This window comes from Calypte anna, chromosome 11 (genome assembly GCF_003957555.1).
Source record: "Calypte anna isolate BGI_N300 chromosome 11, bCalAnn1_v1.p, whole genome shotgun sequence".
NCBI classification, from domain to species: Eukaryota; Metazoa; Chordata; class Aves; order Apodiformes; family Trochilidae; genus Calypte; species Calypte anna.
In genome coordinates this window covers 17,937,287-17,960,775 of record NC_044257.1, presented here as the reverse complement: position 1 = coordinate 17,960,775, position 23,489 = coordinate 17,937,287, and the positions used below count along the sequence as shown (strand labels likewise).

General features: G+C 55.8%; 1 protein-coding gene across 2 annotated transcripts; it reads left to right on the top strand.

The window, feature by feature from the left end:
- The first annotated feature begins 1,380 nt into the window (after positions 1–1,380).
- KIAA0513 (KIAA0513 ortholog) lies at positions 1,381–22,819 on the top strand. 2 transcript variants are annotated; one of them, XM_030458044.1, is made up of 13 exons: positions 1,381–1,510; positions 1,681–1,773; positions 11,381–11,866; positions 13,134–13,233; positions 13,445–13,518; positions 13,656–13,726; positions 14,190–14,397; positions 14,813–14,853; positions 15,705–15,783; positions 15,875–15,952; positions 19,851–19,931; positions 20,585–20,679; positions 20,804–22,819. In XM_030458044.1, the coding sequence occupies exons 3-13, from the start codon at positions 11,547–11,549 to the stop codon at positions 20,851–20,853; spliced, it is 1,197 nt and encodes a 398-aa protein (XP_030313904.1). In that variant the 5' UTR covers positions 1,381–1,510; positions 1,681–1,773; positions 11,381–11,546; the 3' UTR covers positions 20,854–22,819. The 2 variants fall into 2 exon arrangements, with proteins under 2 accessions (XP_030313904.1, XP_008489656.1); XM_008491434.2 differs by lacking the exon at positions 1,381–1,510 and having other exon boundaries at positions 1,518–1,773.
- The last annotated feature ends 670 nt before the right edge of the window (positions 22,820–23,489 follow it).

Sequence of the window (23,489 nt, the reverse complement as noted above, 5' to 3'; positions counted from 1 at the left end):
TGGTGGTGCTGGGAGGAGGAAGTGTTTGCAGCTGGCTGAGCAAACAAGAGGCCCCAAGGAGGAAATGCAGAGAACCAGGCTGGGGAAAAAACCAACCTCCCTCTCCTGGGCTGCAGGGCAGGGTTAAATCCCAGATTAAAAATGGGTTTCCCCCTCTTGCTCTTCCACCCTGCCCCACAACTCCTGCTGGGAGGTGAGGTGGGTGGCACCAGGTTGGTTCAGAGTCTGGTGGGCAGGAGAAAAGCTTTCCTCTGGAACAGGCTGGAATTACAGGGGGAGTTAATTAGCTGCTTGATTACCAGACAGCTCTGGGTGAGCATCTGCAGTGGTTTAGTGCCCGATTGCCTCTTGCAGCTCCAAGATCATTTTAGATAATTTTTTCCCTCCCTTTACACCAGGCCCTGCACATCCCCTCCTTTGCCTTGCACCCACCTTGAAGCTCAGCTGATCCAACCAGACCTTTGTTGGGTGGTATTTGTTTTTTTTTCCCCAGCTCCAGCCTATCTCCGGGCAGGAGAATGATATTAAACTTGTAACAAATTACCTTGTGCATTCGAGTGAGGCTGCTCGGATGCGTTTTCTTTTCCTAACGACGGAGGCAGTGGGAATTGCAGCACCATTAATTCCTCCTTTTGCCCCCTGTGAGTTCTCAGCATCTCCCTCCCTCGCCTCATAATTGGCTCATCCAACGGGTCGGATGCTCTGCTGAAGCCTCAGCACCCTTTTGGGTTTTTTTTTTTCCTTTTGTTTTGTTTGGTTTTTTTTAAGATCTGTGTGATGAAAAATAACCAGAGCAGCCTGGAAAATGCTTCAGGGGGAAGCTGGGAGCTGGCAGGGAGGGGAGGTTTGCAGGGGGATCCGGAGGATGCTCAGCCCCCGGCATCCAGGGCTGCTCCTTCCCAGTGTTTCCTGCTGGTTTGTGCCTTTTGAACCTTTTGGGGGGGTTCTTGCTGTTGCAGAAGGGTGGGGAGAAGAGGCGGCTGCCAGGCTTTAAAGTGTTTCCAGCCTGGAGGAAGATCAGCCGTGCTGCCAGCCCTGGGACAATAAAGGTTATTAAATGTCAGGGAGAAATAAAGCTGCTTTTTTTTTTTTTCTTTTTTCTTTTTTTTCCCCTTTTTATGTTCCCTCCCCCATCCCCTCTGGCTGAACCCGCTCCGTGCTGCAGGGGGAGGAGGGGACCGGGTGCCTGGGGACATCCCAAGGACTGGAGTTTCGGGATGGGGGGCTCCTGGCCATGGGTTTGGGGGGGTCCTGGCCGTGAGTTGGGGACCTGCAGCCACAGCCTGGTGCAAAAGCAGAGAGAAATGGGTGCATCCCCCGGGAGGGAAAAGCCTCTCAGGAGCTTTGGGCTGAGGGGTGCATCCAGCCACCTCCAGCACCGGTTCCTGACGTGTCCCCAGCCCTTTGCCAAGGTGTCGGTGTTGGTGACAGCCCAGGAGGCGGTGACATTGGCCTCTGCCACACCTCTCCTTCCAGCCCCGTGCCCTCCTGGCTCCGGCAGCAGCAACAGGTATTTCCAGTCCTTCCCCCACCTCTGCCCAGCTCCGTATTTTGGGACAAGTTTCCGGAAAAAGCACCGGGTTCATCACCACCTCTCCTCGTTCATCTTTTATTTTGGGTTTTAAGCCTGCCTTTGATTTCATTTCCGTGCCCCGGCAAACTTTTGCAAAACTCTCCCAGGTTCTGCCCAGCCTGCACCCAACTCCCCGGGACACCCCAAGGACCGAGAGAACCCTCGCAGCCTTCGGAAGGAGCAGCACCCACCTCTTGAAGGTAAAAAGCAAACTGGGGATCCCTGGGGAGGGAAAAAAGGGCAAAGCTGCCGAGAGAAAACATCGGGTGCCGATCCGCACCCCGGCGTGGCAAAGAAAACAGGTTTGGGATGGCAGGAAAGTTGCTGGATTTGATTTGTGGTTTGCAGCTCGGGGTTTGTTGGGTCTCTGAGCCCCAGGGTCGCTGGGCAGTGGTCCAAGGGCAGCTCCTGTGTGTTCCCAAGTTAAGGCATCTCCCCTGGGAAGCGCTGGTCCATGGCCCCCCCCGGTGCTTCCCTCTGTATTTTTACCTCCCCCACGCTGCTGCCTGGCTCCCTCCTTTTAAACAGATGGCGGGAGTGACAATTACAGCCTGAAAAGACTGTATTTATAAATTCCTTGTTGGGCTGTTACCCGGCGTGTGAGAGAGCTTTACACAAACAGACAGCCCAGAGGCACTGCTGGAACCGGAGAGGAAATTACATCCCTCCGGGATGGGGTTTGCCAGGGAAGAGGCTTCGGTGTGCAAGTGGAAAATGAGTTTTGTTTGTGGTAAATTTGGTTAAGAATTAATCCCCTGGGGGTGACTGGCACCCCCAACCCACCGAAGGAGCCGTGGTGCACCGAGCTCCAGGAGCAGGAGGCAAAGCTGCCTCTGATGCCTCCTGTAGGGAATTTGGGTTGGTTTCCTCCTCTTCTGGGTTCTGAATGTGGAAGGTCTTAATGCAAACCGAATCGGGATGCAGTTTCCTCTTGGGAAATGATAAAATAGGCCTTTTGTCCTCCTTGTCCCTGCTCCTGTGCTGCTGGTTGGGAAGGTTGGGATGGTGATGCCCCATGGTGAGGGTTGCAGGGGATGCTGGAGGTGTTCAGTACCTGAGCTGTGGGAGCAGTGGGGTCTGTGGGGAGGTGACACCCCGGCGAGGTGCTCAGGGAGCCTGCTCAAAAATCCACGTCAGGGTTTGGAAAGGAAAGGAGAAGAATGACACTGAGTCTCCTGCCAGCACGCTGTGCCCTCAGCACCCACCTTCCTGGTGCCCTTCCCTTTGGTCCTGTGGCCACTGGCATCTCCTGAGCACCCAAAGCACTGGATGGATCCATCCTGAGCTGCTCATGTCCTATCAGGGCCCAATGGGGCTGCCAGGGGCTCTTCTGTCCCATGCATGGGGTGGAGATGGAGCACTATGCTCCTCCTGGCCATGGTGGCATCCTTGGAGGTGGCTTGTCACCCCGAGGCAGACAACAGAGAGGGGACATAACATATGTCTGCTGTGTGGGGCAAGCAGTGCAGGTGGCAGCAAGCAGCTTTTTTAGGGGGGTTTCTGGAGGCACATTGGGGTTTTCCCCCCCTGATGGAGCTGCAGTGCTGCCCTGCCACCACCTTCCCCCAGGAAATGGGGTGCTTGGCACCAACCTGGAGCAGGAAGCTGAGCTGTGCAACCTTTGCACTCCTGTGTTTGCTCCTCACCTCCTGCCTGGCATGGGCAGGAGGGAGCAGAACCACCTCCTGCTCCCTCTGCTCCCTGCAGCTGCTGCTCCTCAGATGCTTTGCCCTGCTCCCACCCCCTGCTTTATTGGGAAGGGAGAGGAAGGGGAATGGTTTCATTGCAGGAAGCCTTCTTTGGGGCCAACTCCCCACGCAGGCAGCAGTGAGGTGTTTGCAGTGCCCAGCTATTTCTGTATTAAATGCTTGATGGAGCCAAACACCATTCAGGGGAAGGATGGGGAGAGGAGCCCCACTCCTGCTGCTCCACCTTGGCCAGCAGCATCTCCCTGGGAAGGACTCATCCAGAGCTTCAGCTGCTTTCCTTTTACCCTGGGACACCTTCCTGATGTTCTGCAGGTGATGGGGACAATCATTCCCCCCCTCATCCCAACTCCCTGCCTCCTGCTTCCCTGGCTGAGCTCTCCCCCCCTCATCCTGCAGCAGATGTTTGCTGATGGAGAGGACCCCGGGGGAGGCTTTTTCCTCCCCTAAAGAAGTTAGCAGTGAGCAGCAGGGTGGTTCTGACATCTCTGCTGGGCTCAGCAGAAATGTAAGCAGCAGCTGGCAGTGCAGGAGTGTCCCTCTGATCAGGGATCCCCTTGGGAAGGGCAGAGCATCACCCCAGCCCAGCCACCACAGGGACTGTGGGTGCTGGCACCCCTGGAAGGGTTCAAAATGGGGCTTGGAGCAAGCTGGGCTGGCTGGTGGTGTCCCTGCCCATGCAGGGGGGTTGGGACTAGATGATCTTTGAAGTCCCTTCCAACCCAAACCATTCTGGGATTCTATGAACAACCCACCAAATAGCTGGGGTTTTGGGGGTTTGTTTCTTAACCTGGCTCCCAGCTGGGATTTACTGGGGCAAACTGGAGGTCAGCACAGGGCCTTGGGATTTTTCCACTGTGTCAGGTTGAGGTGGAGTAAACCACCCAAACATCCAAGGAAGGAGAAGCAGCTCAGGCCATCAGGAGGGTGATGGTTTCCCAGGGCTGGAATGGTGATGTGCCAGCCAGGTGTGGATCCTGATCCTTCAACCATTCCATAAATGAGGAGAAGGAAGTCCTGGTGCAGCAAAACCTCGAGCAGGACTAAAGAAACAGGAGGCTTTTCCCAACCTTTGGACAAGGAGGACTAAAGAAACAGGAGGATTTTCCCAGCCCTTGGACAAGCTGGGGAGTTGGGGACAGGAGGGTCCAATTTAATGCCATCAGCCAGATTGGATTAGGGGGGATTTGCAGGGGGACAGCCTGGCCCAGCAGCTTATTTAGGGTTTGAGCAGCCATGTCACAACCCCAAGGGGTGTTGCAATGTGCTGTTTCCCTGTGTGTTGAGTTGGGGTGTGGGGTTTGAAGGGTGCAGGGAGCTCCTGGGCTGGGTGTGGGGTGGTGAGGGCCCTGGGAGAGGCCATGGGATGACACAAAGACACCAGGGACCTGAGGTCTTCCTTGTCTTCTGAGCCTGAAGCCCAGGAGGTGGTGGAGGGTGAGTACCCTGTGGGGTTTTCCTACTGCTCTGGGGCTTTTAGATGCAAATTCCTGGTGCAAGGTGCTTTGTGGGGCTGAGGTGTCCCCTTGCCCCCATCCCAACTCTTGTGCTTTTGCTCTGGGCACATCCCTGCCCAGGGGACACTTCTGCCCCTCTTAGCTGGAGCTCAGCTCCCCCCATGGGGTCAGCCCTGGCTCTGGAGTGTCTGGACCTGGGCCCTGGGGCTTTGGATCTCATTTCTCCCTACTCTTGCTTTGCTCCTATTCCTTCCAGCAGGATTTGACATCCCATCCTTCTGGCTTGGAAACCTTGGCTCCTTTCTGGAGCTGTCAGCAGCTTCATCTCTACCCTACCCTGTTTTCCTGGGCTGCTTTCTGCCCTGAAGCATACACAAAAAAAATAATAATTAAAAAAAAAATTGCCCAATACTTCAGCAACTTCCACAGAAGAGCTGCTTCCCCTTGCAGCTGCTGGGGAGGTGGGGATGTCAACCTCTGCTTGGCCCCTGTTCTTCTCTCCTGGTGCTGCAGAACTGGGCTGCTGGGGTTGGTTCTGCAGCACCAGGAGAGAAGAAGAACAGCTTGGCACCCACCCGTGGCTGGGCTCGTGTCCTGTGGTGGCTGGGGAAGGACCTTGTGACACGTGTGACAGCCACCTCCCCCAAGGCTGTGTCTGTGAAAAGGGGAACAAGGTGCTGAACATCCCAGTGGGTGGCAGCTCAGCACGACCATGGGTGGGACCCTGGGGGGGGTCTGTGGGTGCCCCTGGGGTCCCTGCAAACCTCTTGGGGAAGGAAGTGGGTGCAGGGGGCTGGATGGGGGGTGGGAGATGGTGGGCACTGGTGAGGATGGTACTGGAATCCTGGGGTCACTTTTGGGCCCTTCAAGACAAGAAGGACATGGAGGGGTTGGAATGTATCCAGAGGAGGGGATGGAGCTGGGGAAGGGTCTGGAGAAGTTGTGAGGAGCTGCTAAAGGAGCTGGGGGTGCTGATCCTGGAGCAGAGGAGGCTGAGGGGAGAGCTTCTGGCTCTCTGCTGAGAGGAGGTTGGAGCCAGGGGGGTGTTGGTCTCTTTGCCCAAAGAACAAGGGATGGGACAAGAGGAAATGGCCTCAAGTTGTGCCAGGGAGGTTTAGGTTGGAGACTTGGAGGAACTTCTTCACTTCAAGGGTGATCAAACACTGGTCCTGGTGGTTGCATCCCCATCCCTGGAGGAGTTCAGAAGATGTGGTGCTGAGTGATGGGTGCTGAGTGCTGTGGTTTAGCAGAGCTGGGGTGATGGTTGCACCTGATGGTTGTAAAGGTCTTTTCCAACCAGGATGATTCTGTGATTGGATGGATCTTGGCTGAGGATGGAGCTGGGCAGCAGGGTCATCCCACCTCACTGAGCATCCCCTCTCCTTGGAAGGTGTGTTTTGGGGTACTACCACCAGAGAGAGCTTTCCTTGGCACCTCTCAAACATCTCTCATGGGTTAATAACCCATCCTGAGCCTTGAGGCAAAGGGGCTGCTGTGATCCTTGGCCTCTCCCAGAGGAGATGATGTGCTCTCCCAGCTCCTCCTGAGGATGAATCCCCTGGGAAGGGCTGTGAGATCCCAAAGCAGGTGAGGGAGGTACAAACCTGCCCATCCTGGTCCATGAGGAGGGGTTTGGTGCAGCACCAGGAGTGGTCCTGCCAGCACCTCAGTGGAGTTTTCCATTCCCTGTGCTCTGGGGCAAAGCTGAGGTCAGCAGCAGAATGGAGAGGTCCAAACCCTGCCCCCCAAATCGTGGTTCAGAACTCAGGTGTCTGTCTGGGGGAGTCAGTCAGAGCCTCCTCATCACCTTCTGCAAAACCTGGGGGTTCCAGGCTGGGTTTTTCCACCTGACTTGCAGTTTCTAATCCCTGACTTGATGACAATAATCCCCCTCAGCAGACAACCCATTAGTGATGCTCTTGGATTTCTGCTCAGCTCCAGGTCCCCAAGGCCTCATCCCATCCCCCACTCCCCAGTGGAGCCGTTTTGCAGCCCCTGGCTCCATCCCAGCTCTCTCCAGGAGGATGCTCAGTGGCAGGACTGACTCACCCAGCCTTCTCATCCCTCTGCTTGGCACCAAAAAACCATCTGAAAAGCCACTCTGGAGGATTCTGACTCCTGGCCAAGGCTGCTGCTGTGCTGGGGATGCTGCAGTCCCCTCTGCAACCCTCTGAGCTTTCCCTGGGGACCCACAATTGGCTGCTCTGGGTCCCCATGGCATCTCCTTGGGGGCAGGGGGGTGAAATGGTGATGGTTTTATCAGCCAAGGTTGTTGTTTGTCCCACCGTGGGGTGTCACTTGTCACTGTCCCCCTGCCCCAGGGAGGGGAGGATGCTCTGAAAGGGGTGGGTGTGTGGGATGCTGGAGCAGGGATGCTCTGGGGACACAGGGACTGTCACTGTCACTGTCACTGTCACTGCCTGGGCAGTGCTGCAGAACTGGGGGTGGGGGGTAGGAAGCTGTTGCTCCCTAAAGTCACCCCCCCAATTCAGGGGGATCCTGAGCAAGCATTAATTTCTCCAAGCAAGCAATAATTCCCCTGAGTGCTGCCCTCATCCAGCTGCTCTCCCCATGTGTCTCCTCCCTCCTGGGGCTTTTCTCCCCCCATCTCAGTTGCCATTTATTTTTTTTTTCTCCCCCCAGTCTCAATTGCTATTTATAATTTTATTTCTCCCCCCATCTCAATTGCCATTTATTTTTTTTCCTCCCCACCTCAATTATTATTTATAATATTATTTCTTCCCCACCTCAATTGCTATTTTTATTTAAATTTCTTTTTTTCTCCAAATAAGGGGAACCAGATCAGGCCACCCCCTCCCCCTTCCCCAGGGGGCTGAGTGATGGGGAGGCTTCAAACCCAAAACCCCCCTTGGATGCTGCAGAACCACTGGTTCTGCTTAATATTTGGGCTGTCTGGATGCAGAGGGACTGGTGTGGGGAGGGGGGGTGATGATTAATCCATCTCCAAGGCCTTTTATTTTTCTTTTTTTCCTGTGCTGCAGGGGGGGGATCGGGATGGTTCGGGGGTGGATGGTTCAGGGGGGGATGGTTCAGGGGGATCGGGATGGTTCAGGGGGGGATGGTTCAGGGGGGGATGGTTCGGGGGGGATGGTTCAGGGGGGGGATGGTTCAGGGGATCGGATGGTTCAGGGGGGATGGTTCAGGGGATCGGGATGGTTCAGGGGGATCGGGATGGTTCAGGGGGATCGGGGATGGTTCAGGGGATCGGGATGGTTCAGGGGGGGATGGTTCAGGGGGATCGGGGTGGTTCAGGGGGATCGGGATGGTTCAGGGGGGGATGGTTCAGGGGGATGGTTCAGGGGGATCGGGATGGTTCAGGGGGATCGGGATGGTTCAGGGGGGGGATGGTTCAGGGGGATCGGGATGGTTCAGGGGGGGGATGGTTCAGGGGGATCGGGATGGTTCGGGGGGGGATCGGGATGATTCTGGGAAGCCAGCCATGCTCAGCCATCCGTGCCAGCTCTGGCGAGATGACACAATGGAGGTTATTTATTCCTTTTTTTTTTTTTTTTATCCCTTTCCTCCGAGGCGGTGCGGGCTCTGCGCGCAGCCGTGCGTGGGCACCGGGAGGGAGGAGGGAAAGGAGGGAGGGAAGGGAAGGGAAAGGGACACCCAGACAGACCCACGGACACACGATGGGGACCAGAGGGAGGGATCCCATCCTCCTGGTGTCCCCAGCACTGTTCCGTGCCGGATATACTGGACCCAAGTGATGCTGCTGCTCCCCCAGCAAGGGGAACCGGAGCTGCTGGGGGCAGGTAACAACCAGGGATAGGGATGGGGATGGGGATTTGGGGGGGATGGGATGGGGATTTTGGGGGGGATGGGGATTTGGGGGGGATGGGAGCTCTGCTGTCACCCCAAGGACAGCCCCTGGTGCCATGGGTGCCCTTGCCTTGCTGAGGTTGAACCCATCCTTTTCCTCCATCATCACATGGGAAAAGAGGGGGGGGGAATCTGCTTTTTCTCATCAGCCCTCCCCCTCCCCCCCAGCCTTTTAACCTCACCCTGGGGGCATTCATCCTCACCAGGTGGGATGCAGAGTCCCCAGGTGCCCCCCAGCCATGTCCCTGGAGGACATTTTTAACCCCAAACCCCATCTCCAGTGGGAAGGAGGTGGGGGCTGAGTGCATTCAGGGAAACCCCCCCTTCCCCCCCCACTCCATGGGCTTTTTGGGGAGCCAAAATACAACCTGGACCCTGAGGGCCTGAGGGGAAACTCTTTGGGGGTGAATAAGGGGAGTTGCAGGGATTTTGGGGCTCCCTGGAGCTGCGTGTGTGGGAGATGGGAGGTGGGGGGAGATGGAGAGCTGCTGGCAAATGTGGAAGGAGCAGGGGCTGCTGGGCACAGACCTGGGGATTCTGCAGCCCAGGGCTATTCAAGAGACATTTAATTCCCCTCTGAAGTCCAAACAGACCCAGGGAGCTGCCATCTGGTGTCTCATGGCAGTGGGAAGAAAAGGGATATTTTATTTTTTTTCAATTTATTATTATTATTATTATTATTATTATTATTATTATTATTTGTTTTTTTTGTCTTCTTGCAAAGCTGGGAGCTTGCTGGGCTTCAGGTTGCCTGGCAATGGCTCCATTGGGGCAAACTGGCCAAGACCCTCTGGGTAAAAGCTGATTTTGGGAGATGTGTGTGGGGGGAAAGGGGTCAGAAGAAGCTTTGCAGCTCTGGGGAGACCTAGGGGCACCCATCACCTACCCAAAAACCCTACCCTGGGTGTTAGGACCCAGGCTGTGGGCTCCTTATCCCATTCCCCATCTCTGGGAGCTGTGTCTGGCATGCACTGAGTGTGTGTGGTCTCTGCTCCACCTCTGGTCTCAGCTCAGAGCCTCCCTGGGGTTCGTTTTTGGGGGGGATGGGGGAAGATTTTGATGGAGTTGGAGGAGCTGGAACTTGAGCACTTGGGCAGCATCTGCTGCAAGGGTGGCTTTGGGGACAGGGGAAGGGTGAAGGGGAGCAGATGAGGACAAGCAGCCCAGGAGGAGGAGGAGTTGGATTTTCTTCCAAGTCTCAGGGCTCATCCAAACAAGGAGGTTTTTTTTGGGGGGAAAGGGGGGTGTTTGAAGAGGAGTTTGGTGGGGTTTGGGGTGGTTTGGAGGATGTGGCACCTGCTGGGTCTGTGTCCCTCAGCCCCAGGGTGTTGGCATGGCAGGAGGGAGGCAGGGGAACAAGACTGACCAGTTCCCTTGGAGGAAACAAGCTGTTCCCTACAGGCACAGGGAGTTCTCCTGGGCAGGAACAAAGCTTTGTCCCTGGAGCCTCCACACAGCCCTGCCAGGCTGGCTCAGCACCCATCAGGATGGACCCATCGTGTCCCCAAGCTGCTGGGGTGGGCATAGTGGAAGAGATGGGGGGGGATCCAGGGTCTGAAGGTGCTGGTGGGGTTTTGGAGAGGTCTGGATGTGCTTGTGGGGGTTTTGGGAAGGTCTGGATGTGCTGGTGGAGGTTTTGGAGGGGTCTGGATGTGCTGGTGAGGACTTTGGATGGATCTGGATGTGCTGGTGAAGGATTTGGAGGGGTCTGGTTGTGCTTGTGGGGGTTTTGGGGGGTGGGTCTGGGTGTGCTGGTGAGGACTTAGGATGGATCTGGATGTGCTGCTGGGGGTTTTGGAGAGGTCTGGATGTGTTCTTCAGTTTAATTACCGTTTTTAATCACCCCTGGTGCCTCCAGGCTGCAGGACCATCTCCAAGGTGGTGGGGGGATGGCTGGGAAGCCTGGGCACCCACAGCAGCTGCCAGCATCTTAAAATACCTTTTCTGGCCTTGGTTGAAGGGCAGAGCTTTGTGGTGAGCTGGTCAGTGAGTTGTTTAACCCTTTTCTGACCTTCTGTGAGCCAAAGGCACTCCCTAAGCTCAGCAGGACCCAGCTGGCAGTCCAGAAAGTCAACTGTGTCCTGAAGCAAAACCAGAGGTCACCATCACTCCAGCACAGTCCTGGAGATGTTTGGAGAAATATCCTGGAGGTGTCTGTCTGTCCCCTGTGCTCCTGGGGTGGTGGTGTTGGGTTTCTGGGCTGTCCTGCCCAGAGTTTGGAGCACAGGAGGCTGAGAGGAAACCTTCTGGCTCTGTGCAATCTCTGGAGGGGTTTCAGAGCTCTGGAGATGTGGTGCTGGTGGGCATGGGTTAGTGCTGAACTCAGGGATGGGCTAATGGCTGCATCACTTGTCACCTCCCATGGCAGAACCAATGTACCTGAGGACACAAGTGACACTAACAAAGAGGTAGCTTCAGGGCAGACCCTTCTTTGGCTCTGTTTTTGCTGCCCTGGGATGTGGAGGTGCTGGAGCATCATGGTCCATCACTCTCCATCACTCTCCATCACTCTCCATCACTCTCCATCACTCTCCATCATGGTCCATCTCCTGTCAATGCTCTCTGGAGAGCAGAGCTGCAGGGTGACAAACCCCCCTGAAGGGTGCAGGAAGCATTCCCTGGATCTGACTCTTCCCAGGGCTGGTGGGGAGCACCTACCTCCACCTGCCCAGTTCACCCCTTTCCTCTCCTTTCCCCTTGCTGATGGGCACCTTGGGGACACCACAGGTGGCAGCCTGTGGTCTCCTTGTCCCCAGTGGTGATTTACTCCTCACCCTTGTCCTTCCCCTGTCTTTCAGATGTCCCACAGTAACCCAGTGCCCCCCAGCAGGACCTGCCTGCCTTAGCCAGCCCTTCCTCCCAGCCATCCCCCTGGCCATGGCCTTGGCACCCCAGTGAGGCCCCAGAGGACAAGGAACAGGTCACCCCACTGCCACCACCACCACCACGTCCCCTGGGAGAGCCATGGAGACCCCCACGGAGGTGCCTGTTGGGAACCTCATCGACTTGGACACCGAAACCCCCCCAGGGGTCCCCTCGGAGCCCTCTCCCCATATTGCCCCGAGTGACAACGGGGACACGGGGGAGATGGAGAGCGATGCCACCGAGTCAGCAGACAGTGACAACGACATGGGGGACATCCCCAGGGGCTGGGGCAGCTACAGACGTTCCTCCTCCAATGAGTCCTTCTCCTCTGGGCAGAGCACGGAGTCTGCCCGGGACCAGGGGGCAGCTGAGCACCGGGATTTCATCCGCCACTACGTGGAGAAGATCTTCACAGGGGGGTGAGCAGAAGGGGACAGCCCGTGGGATGCCACGTGGGGGGGTTTCCCACTCCAGGACCCATCCTCTGGTGTCCTTTCCTCCTGCATGGCCCCGTGCTCCCAGCCCTGGGGAAGCTTTGGGTTTGAGTTGGGGGATGCAGGGTCTGGTTTGTGCCCCTCTCTTGGGTAGGTCTTGCACCCCCAGCTTCCCTCCTTTCTCCTTAATCCCCTTTTGTATGGCAGGGGCTCACATTGCTGGGGGTGTTACCATGATGGGGGGGTCACCATGCTGGGAGTGTCACAGTGCTGGGGGTGTCACCATGCTGGAGGTCTCCATCTCCTCTCCCCCACTGAGCATCTCTGCTGATGCTCATGCAAATGCCAGCAGCTCACACTTGCCCCTAACTCTGCCTCCACAGCCCCTCATCCCCCAGCCCCTCATCCCCCAGCCCCACATCCCCCAACCCCTCATCCCCCAACCCCTCATCCCCCAACCCCTCATCTCCCAACCCCTCATCCCCCAGCCCCTCATGCCCCACATCCCCCCAGCCCCACATCCCCAAGCCCCACATCCCCCAACCCCTCATCCCCCAACCCCTCATCCCCCAACCCCTTATCCCCAATCCCCCAGCCCCCAGCCCCACATCCCCCAGCCCCACATCCCCCAGCCCCACATCCCCCAGCCCCACATCCCCCAGCCCCACATCCCCCAACCCCTCATCCCCCAACCCCTCATCCCCCAACCCCTTATCCCCAATCCCCCATCCCCCAATCCCACATCCCCCAGCCCCTCATGCCCCACATCTCCCAGCCCCACATCCCCCAACCCCTCATCCCCCCAACCCCTCATCCCCCAACCCCTCATCCCCCCAACCCCTCATCCCCCCAGCCCCACATCCCCCCAGCCCCACATCCCCCCAGCTCCCTTGCTCCTGCCAAGCCAAGCGTGAGGAGCAGCCCCGGGGTTGGTTTTGCTGGGGGGCACAGTGTCTCTGGAGCTCAGCTTCTGCTCGGGCTGTCCTTGGCTTTTCCCTTCTCCTGCTGCCTTTGGGAGAGAATGAAACAAAACCACAAAAACCCCCATAAGCCCAAAGATGACAAAATGGGTCCTCCTTTCCCCACCTTCCTCTGCCTTTCCCTAATCCAGCATCACAGCTGCCCAGAGGGATAACGTGGAAGGGGGTTGGATGGAGAGGGGTGGTGGCCACATCCCCAATTTTAATGGTATGGGGTGGGTTTGAGGTTGGGTTTTGATGCTTCTTTTTTTTTTTTTTTTTCCCTGTTCCAGAGAGGATTTGGACCAAGAAGAGAAAGCCAGGTTTGGGGAGCTGTGCAGTGGAGAAAATGGGAAGGGCAGGGAGTGGTTTGCCAGATATGTGAGCGCCCAGGTAAGGGAAGGGTGGGTGGAAAAGACACCACCTCTACCAGGGCTTTGGAGCAGCAGGGAATTTAGGAATGTTTTTTGGAAGGGGGGAGGGTAAGGGCTTCAGTGCAGGGAGATCCCAAGGGGACTCAGTGCCCCTGGAGGCAGGGCAAGGTGTGCTTGTTGCTGCGTGGAGCAGAAATCACCTTTTTCTGTCTCAAATTCAACCCCACCAGCGCTGCAACTCGAAGTGTGTCTCGGAGCAGACCTTCTACCGCCTGATGCAGTCCTTTGCCCTCGTGCTCTTCGAGTAAGTCGAGGTCTGGGGGCTTGGATGCAACCAAAAAAGCTCCTGAGATGGGGGATGTGGCTTGAGGAGGGGCAGCGAGCAGGGGGATGCTCGGGTTGGTGGGTGTCTTCACCCCATCTTCCCCCTCTCTCTCTCAGGTGTCACCAGATGGATGATTTCAGCCCTGCCAAGAACCTCATGACCATGTGTTTCACCTACTACTACCTGGGTAAGAGGTGCCAGAACCCTTGGGCTTTGCTTGGGCTGGAGACCAGTGGTGAAATGTGCCCTGTGCAGTGGGGAGGGGATGGGTACCCAAACCTGGCTGCTTCTGGTTGCCTCCAGTCTCAAGCAGAAAAGAGTTTCCATGGCCCAGAAGCTCTGCAAACCTCCTGGAGAGCCTGGCTGGGGGTCTGCTTTGCCACTGAGGGATATTCCCTCCCCAGATGTTCCTCAACCCTGGGCTGTGATGTGAACCCTGCAGCCCAGAAGCACTTTGGGTCATTACTGGGTGTGTGGTGGTCACTCCTCTGGGGGGGGGGGAGATGGATTTTCCATCCCAGATAGAAGGGATAAAGACCTTGGAGAATCAGGATGGGGTCTGGGCTGTTTCCATCTGGCTCCTGGTCTCCAGAATAGCTGGGAGGGGACCTGCAGCACCCAGAACTGAGCTCCTGCCATGTTTCCTGCAGGCAAACCCCATGTGCTGCCCTTGGAGGCCAAGGAGAAGCCCATGGGCAGCATCGACTCCTACCTGAAGTCTGCCAACAGCTGGCTGGCTGAGAAGAAGGACATTGCAGAGAGGCTGCTGAAAACCACCTCAGCCAAGACAGAGAACGTCAAGGGCTTCTTCGGGGGCCTGGAGACCAAGCTGAAGGGTCCTGTCCCCAAAAAGAGCGAGTGGGTGCCCACCCTGGGGGGGTGGGCTGAGGAATGGGGTCACACAGGGACCAAATCCCTGGGTGTAGGGTCACCACGAGGCAGGGGTGGTTGTGGCCATGGGAAGACAACCCCAAGCTTGGTCTGGTGCTTCAGACCTTGGTCATGGGGATTCTGATGGTCTGGGGGCCCCTGGCCATGGAGATGGGGAGTTCTGGGGGATGGTGATGATGCTTTGTGGTCTTCTGCAGCATCTCTGTGTGATTGGGGTGGACATCCCAGTGTCCCTCAGGCAGATTTTAGGGGACAGTAGTGGTGTGGGAGGAGGGGGGTCTTTGAATGAAGGTGTTCCCCTTGCCAAGAGGCAGAGAGGTTTGGTGCAGGGGCTGTCAGGGGGACAGCATCTCAGGAGCTGACACTGCTTTCTGTGCCACAGAGAAGGGGAGGAGAAACCCAAGGAGAAGCTGAAGAAGAGAGGTGAGTGGAGCCAGCACTGCTGGAGCAGGCAGGGCCAAGGCATCCCTGGGGAAGGAACAAGAGTTGGAAGTGGTAGGAGATGATGCCCAGCACTGATGGAGTTGTGGGATGGGGAGAAGGGCAGGAAGGACCAGTGCTGACTCCTCAGTGCTCCAAAGGAGGTTTCTCATTGCTTTGGAGTTATCCCAGCTCCTGTCCCACAAGGACATCTCCCAGTGTCTTGTCCTCAGAGGCACAAGTCACAGAGGTTTGGGCATCCTCCCCCTCTGAGCTTTCGTGGTAGCTGTGTGTGCTACCAGCCCAGTGGTCCATCCAGTCCTTTGAGTGTCCTCCTGGGACACCCACACCTCGATCAGAATGAGTTTCTGCCCACCAAAGGCAGCCACAGGTCCTCTTCTTGTTGCTGAGGATGAGTATTTGGTTTGCAGACCTTGTCATCACAGCTGCCTGGGGGCCAAGCCAAGAGGGGTGCAAAGTCTGGGCATGGGTGGGAAGGTGGGGGGCATCCAGACCTCAGGAGCCTGCAAGAAAAACTGGGGAGGGGTTTGGGACAAAGGGCTGGAGGGATGAGACGAGGAGTAATGACTTTGGATTGGAAGAGGGGAGATGGAGATGAAGTATTAGGAAGGAATTCTGCCCTGTGAGGGTGCTGAGCCCCAGGGTGCCCCCAGAAGCTGTGGCTGCCCCATCCCTGGAGGTGTTGAAGGTTGGATGGGGTTTGGAACATCCTGAGCTGGTGGGAGGTGTCCCTGACCATGGCAGAAGGGTTGGAACTGGGTGGGATTGAAGGTCCCTTCCCACCCAAAGCACTCTGGAATTCTGTGGGTCTGTGTATCCCTGTATCCCCACAGTTTCCATGCAGAGCCCAGAGGAGGAGAAGAAAGGAGAGAAGATCTACCTGTACATGCACCTCAAGCAGCAGCCCATCTGGTAAAGCCTGGCTCCTGCTTGGCATTTGGACTCGGGGACAGGCTGGGAGGGATGGGAGGTGTGAGCATTCCCAACCTCTCCTTCCCCACAGGCACAACCTGAGGTTCTGGAACGCTGCCTTCTTCGATGCCGTGCACTGCGAGCGCAGGAAGAGGTCCCCAACCACCAGGTAGGACACGTCCCCTGGGAACAGGAGGTGCCCTATCCCCTCCAGCCCCACAACACTGCTTCTGATGGCTTCTAGACCATGGAGAAACGTTCTGCTTTCCACCCTGGAAAGCTGCTGGGCTGGGGGGTGGGTGGGTGAGATCCACATCTTCTGAGGGATCTGGGAGCACCAAGGTTTCCTTGCTCCTTTTGCATTGGGTTTTTTGGTTGTTTTTTATTTTTTTATTTATTTATTGGCAAGAACAAAACCCTAGAGGTGTGTCCAGAAGACCAGGCCCAGGGTTCAGGCTTTTGGTGTTCATTTACAAGCAGATCTGGGGGAAGATGCTAGGTGCAGCCCTTTGAGGAGGTGCAGAGGGGATGTCTTGGGTCCTGGTTGCCCCTGGGAGGGCTGTGCATGTGCTGCCAGCACAGCCTGGGGACCAAGGTGAGGACAAGGATCAGGATAAACCCTGGAAAGGGAAGGGGCTGCTCATTCCAGGGGGTGGCTGAGCATCTGGATGCTTGGGCATGGGATGCAGGGCTGAGAGAGCTGCTCCTCAGGCTCCTGCCCATCACCTCCTGCTCCAGCATGGAGCTGCCATGAGGGCTGGACCAATTCCTTCCTCCATCAACCCATGCCTGGGAAGTGCTGGGAGCTCTTGGGATCAGATTCCTCCAACTCAGGGCATTCCAGCAGCCCCTTTTCTGAGGGGTCAGGGCACTTCTTGATGCAGCCAACCTTTCTCCATCCTCCCCAAGGGCCCAACTCGAGCCACCACAGCTCTGGCTCACCCCACGGGATGCTCCGTGCATCCACCAAGATTTATCCCACCCTTTTTCTCCACCATCAACCTCTCCTCTTTGTCCCTTTTTTATTCCCTGAGGGAAACTCCCCACCAATGGCACCAGAGCTGCTTTGGCTTTGATCAACCCCTAGATTAAGAGCAGCAAAATGTCTCAGGAGGACGTGGGCCACCAGGAGCTGCTTCCCCTGGAGTAACAAGTCCCACCAAGCAGCTTGGGGTATCTCAGGGGGGTTGGAAGGCGGTGGTGAACCCCCCACAGTCCTCCAAAGGGGATACTGGAAGCCACTGGGTGAACTGGGATGCGGTTTGCTGGACACGGGGGATTTGAATCCCTGGCAGGAGGAGCTGGGGGCCCCTGGGATGGGTTTGAAACCCCAGGAATGGTTTTTTTATCCATGGCAGGTGTCTGCAGGGTCCCTGCTGATGGGTTTGTGACCATTCCCATCACTGGGGGGGTTTGATCTCCTCTGGGGTGGGTGGGCAAGGGATGGTGTTAAGGGGGGGGGGGGAGGAGGGTGAGAGGGAAGGAACCCAAACTAAATCCCTATTTTTGTCTCTTTCTTTTCCTCTCTCTGCCTCTAACAACCTCCTTCCACCTCTTCTTCTCTCCTTGCCCCTCTCCATCCCCTCTGTCTTGCATGATCTTGCCCCCACCACTGGTTTTGGCCCCGTTTCTGCTGCCACTCCAGAGGGAACGCTGGGGAGGAAGAGGAGCAGAGGTGTGTCTGGCCCCGGACTCGGTGCTTTAAAGTGTCCAAAAAGCTCCCTTCAGGACCAAAATCCTGCCCTGGGGAAGGTTAAAAAAAAAAAAGCATCAAAAAAGCAGCATTTTTGTTTTTTTGGGGGGTGGTGGTGGTGTTTTTCCACCCAGGAGCTTTGACTTCATGGGTGTCACCTTTTCCAGAAAGGGTTGGAAAGGTTTCCATCGGGTTCCTCTGCAATGTGGCTTTTAAAAAAGGAACCTGATGGGCTTCCAGCTGAGCTATGATGTGGGAATCAGCTGCCCAGCTGCTGGGAAACACTTCCCCAGGCAGGATTTGGCCATGAACTGAGTCTCTCCATGGAGAAAACATCTTTCCCCCCCCCTTCCTCCTCCTCCATCTCCTGTCCTTCCTGCTTGCTCCCAGCTTCTGCTGTGAGGACCTTGGGGAAAAAAAAAAACTGGTATTTTTCTTTTCAATGCTCTCTTGAAAAGCTCCAAAGCAGAACACAGAGCTCAGAATCCAAGGCTTGAAGCTGGGAATGCTCCCTGCTCTCCTGCTGGAGCTTGGGATGCTCCACCTTGGAGCAAATCCCTCCGGGAGCCAAGGGGCAGAAGCTCAGCAGGGAATTCCCAGCCTGGTTTTGCCAGGGAACTGGAAGAGTTTTGCTCCCAGGGCACCTTGCTGAGGGTGACACTGGGGCTGGAAGCCATTCCCAGGGATCCCATCCCACCCTCCTGGAGCTCCCCAGCTCCAGGCCATGCCCAAGTTTTCCTGGTGAGATGTTATTCCAGCCCTGCCATGCTGGGATGAAGATGGAAGTGGTTCAGGAGAGCCACACAGGGGATTTCCCTGCTTTTTTTTCCCTTCTTTTTTTCCCTTCTTTTTTTTCCTTCTTTTTTTTCCTTCTTATTTTTTTCCTTCTTTTTCCCTTCTTTTTTTCCCTCTTCTTTTTTCCTTCGTTTTTTCCTTCTATTTTTCCTTCTTTGTTTTCCTTCTTTTTTCCTTCTTTTTTCCCTTCTTTTTTTCCTTCTTCTTTTTTCCTTCTTCTTTTTTCCTTCTTTTTTTTCCTTCTATTTTTTCCCTTCTTTTTTTCCCTTCTTTTTTCCCTTCCTTTTTTCCCCTTCTTTTTTCCTTCTTTTTTTTCCCTTCTTTTTTCCCTTCTTTTTTCCCTTCTTTTTTTCCCTTCTTTTTTTTCCCTTCTTTTTTTTTTTCTTCTTTTTTTTTCCCTTTTTTCTTCTAAAATTCCCTCTAAACAAATCACAGAACTTTCCACAACCCCCCTAAACCTCACTCCTGGGGATGCCCCTCTCAGCTCAGCAGCTTCCCCAGCAGGCCCAGCCTGGGCTGTGTTCCGTGGGGTCCCTTTTATGGGCTCAGCCAACCTGAGCACCCCTCCTCTCCCATTTCCAGCACCACGACCCCACCCTGGGGCTGAGCCCCCCTCTCTGGGTTTACCCCCAGACCCTTTATCCCCAGCAACTCCTTCCCCCCCCAGCTCAGCCCCTTCCATCCTGCTTGGCCAGCTGCAAACCTGCCACCTTCTCCTGCTGTCCTCCTCTTCCTTTCCCATCCATACAACTATTTTTCCTTCTGCTTTTTCCTTGCTTTTCCTCCTCTTATCCTTGGCTGGACCCTCACCTGAGTTCTTGGGAAGGGGTTGGCTTTTCCTTGGGGCTGGATTTCTCCCCCCCCTGTGCATGCCCTGAGCTCCCTCTGCCACCACCCGAGCCTTGCACGGCCACAGTGACATTTCTGTGACATTTTCTTCCCATTTGGGGAAGAAAGCCTGGATGGGGACTCACCTGGTCTTGGTTGCAACCACCCACAGCTTCCAACCCCTCCTTCCCTTCAAGGCAATCCCCAGTTTGCCTTTGCCAGGGAGCTGGAGTGGAGCTGGAGCATCCTCAGGGCCAGGCTGTGATTTGGGAAGCCAGGGGGTGGGGAGGGGGGATGGGAGCCTCCTGCCATCCTGGGGGGATCTTCTTGGGAAGCATCTCAGGGCTTCAGAGCCCTGCTGCAGGTGTTTGGTACCCTCCTGGCATTATCCCCCATCCCAAGGCTGGGGAGGCTTCAGCAGAGGGATGGACACCTCCAACCCTGCCACCCCTCCTCTTCTTGTCCCTCTTGCCCAAGAGAGGTGAGAAACCCAAGCTCAGAGGTCAGTGCTGTTTCCTGGGGTCTCCAGGAGAAAAGCCAAGGTTGAAGGTGACTTTCTCCTGGGATGTCTCCTGCTTTGCCCCAGGGTGAGAACTCTTCGGATGGGTGGAGGTGTGGGACCTCCCCCAGTACCCCCGGTGGCCAGAGGAGCTCCCAGTCCTTTCCAGTCCCTCAGGGATGGGGTGGAGGGCAGGGGCTGGGGTTCTTGGGGTGCTGCTGAGAGGTGCCTGAGGGTTTTGATGCCTTGCAGGGAGAAGTGGTGCCACATGAGCCAGGAGGAGCGTGCCGACAGCCTGCGCTTCAACGAGAACATCACCTTCGGGCAGCTGGGGTGAGCAGGGCACCAGCAGCCTCCTGGGGCTTCACCAGCCGTGCTGGGACACCCAGCAGAAGTTCCCCCACTGGGGACATCCCTCAGGGTGTAAAGAATCATAAAATCATGGGATGCTTTGGGTTGGGAGAGACCTTAATGGCTACTTAGTGCCAACTCCTCTGCCATGCCCAGGGACACCTCCCACCAGCCCAGGTTGCTCCAAGCCCCATCCAACCTAGACTTGAAGACTTCCAGGGATGGGGCAGCCCTCTCTGGGCAGCCTCTCAGGGTCTCACCAAGGGTCTCACCCCCTTCTGGGGTCCCACCAAGAATGCTTGATGTTCCTCCCTGCGACCTGCTCCTGCAGCTCCAGGAACAACAGGGATCTGGGATGCTCTCCCTCAGCCAAGCATCATAGAACCATTAAGGTTGGAAAACCCCTTCAAGATCATCAAGTCCAGCCCTAATCCAACTCCCACAACCACCAAAGCTCCTGAAGCACCATATTTAAATGCTTCTTGGGCACCTTCAGGGATGGAGACTCCAGCACCTCCCTGGGAGGTCCCTGGGTGTCTCAGCACCCAGGCCGAGGGGCTGTGGGGAGGAAGAGGAGAAGGGCTGGGAGGGGTTGCTTCATCCCTCTTCAAAAACCTCTCCCACCCCCTCCTCAGCACCTTCATTCACAACATGCTGGCCTTTGGCTTGAGCAAGAAGCTCTGCAGTGATTTCCTCAAGAAGCAGGCGACCATCGGCAACCTGGATGAAGGTAGGGGGCAACCTGGGGGGTGGGCAACCCCTTCCCAAGGGGTTGGAGGGATGGATCCCACCTCTCTGACCCGGGATGCTTCAGCACCATCCTCCCAGCCCCTTTTTTTTTCTCTCCTCTGTAGAGCAATACAAGCTGCTCAGCGACCACATCGAGCAGATGGCCACCGAGTAGCCACGGGGCTGGCACGCTGCAAAGGGAGGTGGTGGCCAAGAGAGGCTGGGGAGGGGAGAAACCCCCCCCCCTACCTGGGGCTACCTGAACCTGCAAGTGGGCTAATATCAAAAGAAAAGGCAAAGCAATCAGCCAGAGAAGCTGCAATAAAACCTGCATGATCCTCCAGCAAACTCCTGAGCTGCTCCAGGGCTGGCTGTAGAAATAGGAACCAAGCAGCCCCCTTCCTCCCCCCCCCAAAAGCCCCCCTGTATTGGACCCCCCCACTTCACTTTTTGGAGTAGGTAGTCTCAAAAGTGTGTTTTGTATGGTAAAAAACCAAAACCAACAGCAACAAAATAACAAACAATGAGAGGAAAGCAAAAAGCAAATGACTGCTGCAAGCCCTGGGGGGTTTGAGGGGTGAATTCTTGGGGCTGCAGCCCCCTCCCTGCCCCATGAAATGCTGCTGGGGGGGTCTTTTTGGGGTGGTGCCAAAGGTATTTGGTGCTGGGTGCCTTTCTGAGGCTCCTGTGGGAAATCCAGAGGATCCCGAGGCTGAAAGCTCCAGTGGGAGCTGGAGCAGGGATGTGGGAAGTGAGGGATCACATCCCACTGCTGGGGATGTGTCCAGCCCCCCAGGGAAGGCTCTGCCTTGGCTGGGACACAGCTGCCTTTTGGGGGGGGGGCACAGGGTGCTCACAGCATGGGGCTTTGTGCTGGCACAGCAGGAGATGGCTCTGGGGGGATGCAGGACCCAGATGTGGGGGGATGAAGGAGCTGAGATGGGATGCAGGATCCAGCTGGGATGGGATGTAGGAACTGATTGTGATGGGATGCAAGATCCAGCTGTGGTGGGATATAGGAGCTGCCTGCAGGATCTAGATCTGGTGGGATGCAGGAGCTGACTGTGATGGGATGCTGGATCCATCTGTGGGGTGGGATGTAGGAGCTGTCTGCAGGATCCAGATGTGTTGGGATGCAGGATCCAGATGTGATGGGATGCAGGATCCAGCTGTGGTGGGATGTAGGAGCTGTCTGGGATGCAGGATCCTGATGTGTTGGGATGCAGGAGCTGACTGTGATGGGATGCTGGATCCAGCTGTGGTGTGGGATATAGGAGCTGTCTGCAGGATCCAGACGTGTTGGGATGCAGGATCCAGGTGTGATGTGGGATGTAGGAGCTGTCTGCAGGATCCAGCTGTGTTGGGATGTCCAAGGCAAGAGAAGGTCTTTGGGTCAGTCTGGAGCAGGCTGTGATGTGCAGCCAGGGCTGTGACCCCTGGCCAGGGCCATGGGCACTGCAGGGCATTGCTGGGAGCTGCATTTCCCAGTTTAAGGAGCTGGAGGGAAATCCTTCCATTGGGAAACCTTCCCTGCACTGCCTGGGTGGTTTTTGGACGTCTGGGCAGAGACAAATCATGGTTTGCTCCTTATGAATCTGGAGGAAAAAAGGAAAAAAAGCCATGGTGTGGATCAGCAGCATCCCTCACCCCCAAAATGCCATCCTAAAACATAAATCCAGGGATCATCAGCCCATTTCCCCCATGCTGCCAGCTGCAGCCCCAATAAAACAGCAGAACAAGGTGGGTTTGATGTTGTAGCTCTCATTTTCTCCTGGGTTTCCTCACTCCTGGGATTTTGGGGCTCTGCTCCATGCTGGGTCTCTCAGGAAGGCTCAGATCCAAACTTGGCTGGTCCCAAAGAGCTGGCCAGAGTGAACAAAACCCTTCTGGAGAGCAGAAATATTCTGGAGCATCAACATCAAGCAGCTCAACACCAAGACCTCCATCCTGGAGCATCCCATCCCTACAGCATCCCTGAGTCTGTCTCCACTCGGCTGTTTCTCTCCATGTCTTTGTTATTATTTTGTTTATTTCCGAGGTGAAAAGACAGCAACAAAGTCTGGGGGTGAAAGATATATTATTTGCATGTGTATTTTTCTAAGAAAAAGATATAATTAAAATAAAAAACAGCCATAAAACCTTCTTGGCTGGGAGTCCTTGGAGGATGGGGTGTGGGAGATGGGAATAAATTGGCTTTAAAATGACTTTTTTAACTCATTTTCCCCCCTCAGCTTCTCCCTTTTGATGTTTTTTTTTATTCTAACAGGGAAAAAAAAATGGATGCACCTTTTAAAGCAACATTAAGGTTTGCCCTGCAGCCAGTGAGGCAGAGGAAGGAGATTTAATTCTGATTTCCTTTATCCCCTGTGCCCTCAGCCTGCCTGCTGAGCTGAGGATGGGGCTGGGATCCTGCTCTGACCTGGGGACATTTGATTTCTCTGTATTTAGGAATCAATTACTCAGCATTAGCTCATTAAAGCAGCAACAACAAAGATGTTCCCTGGGAGATCAGAGCCCTTCAGGGCTGTGTGGGGCCAAGCTGAGCCTCTGCCCTGCCCTGCTGCTTTCTGGATGACCCAGGAGGAAGGTTTCATGGCCAGGTTTCTCTTAGGGGATCTGAAAATGCCCCACAGGCACCTTGTTTGGGGTGCTCATAGGATGGGTTGGGTTGGAAGGGACCTTTAAGGGTCACCCAGTCCAAGCCCCTGCAGTGAGCAGGGATGTCTTGGAGCAGATCAGGATGCTCAGAACCTCATCAAGCCTCACCTGGAATGGCTCCAGGGATGAGGTCTCCATCATCTCTCTGGACAA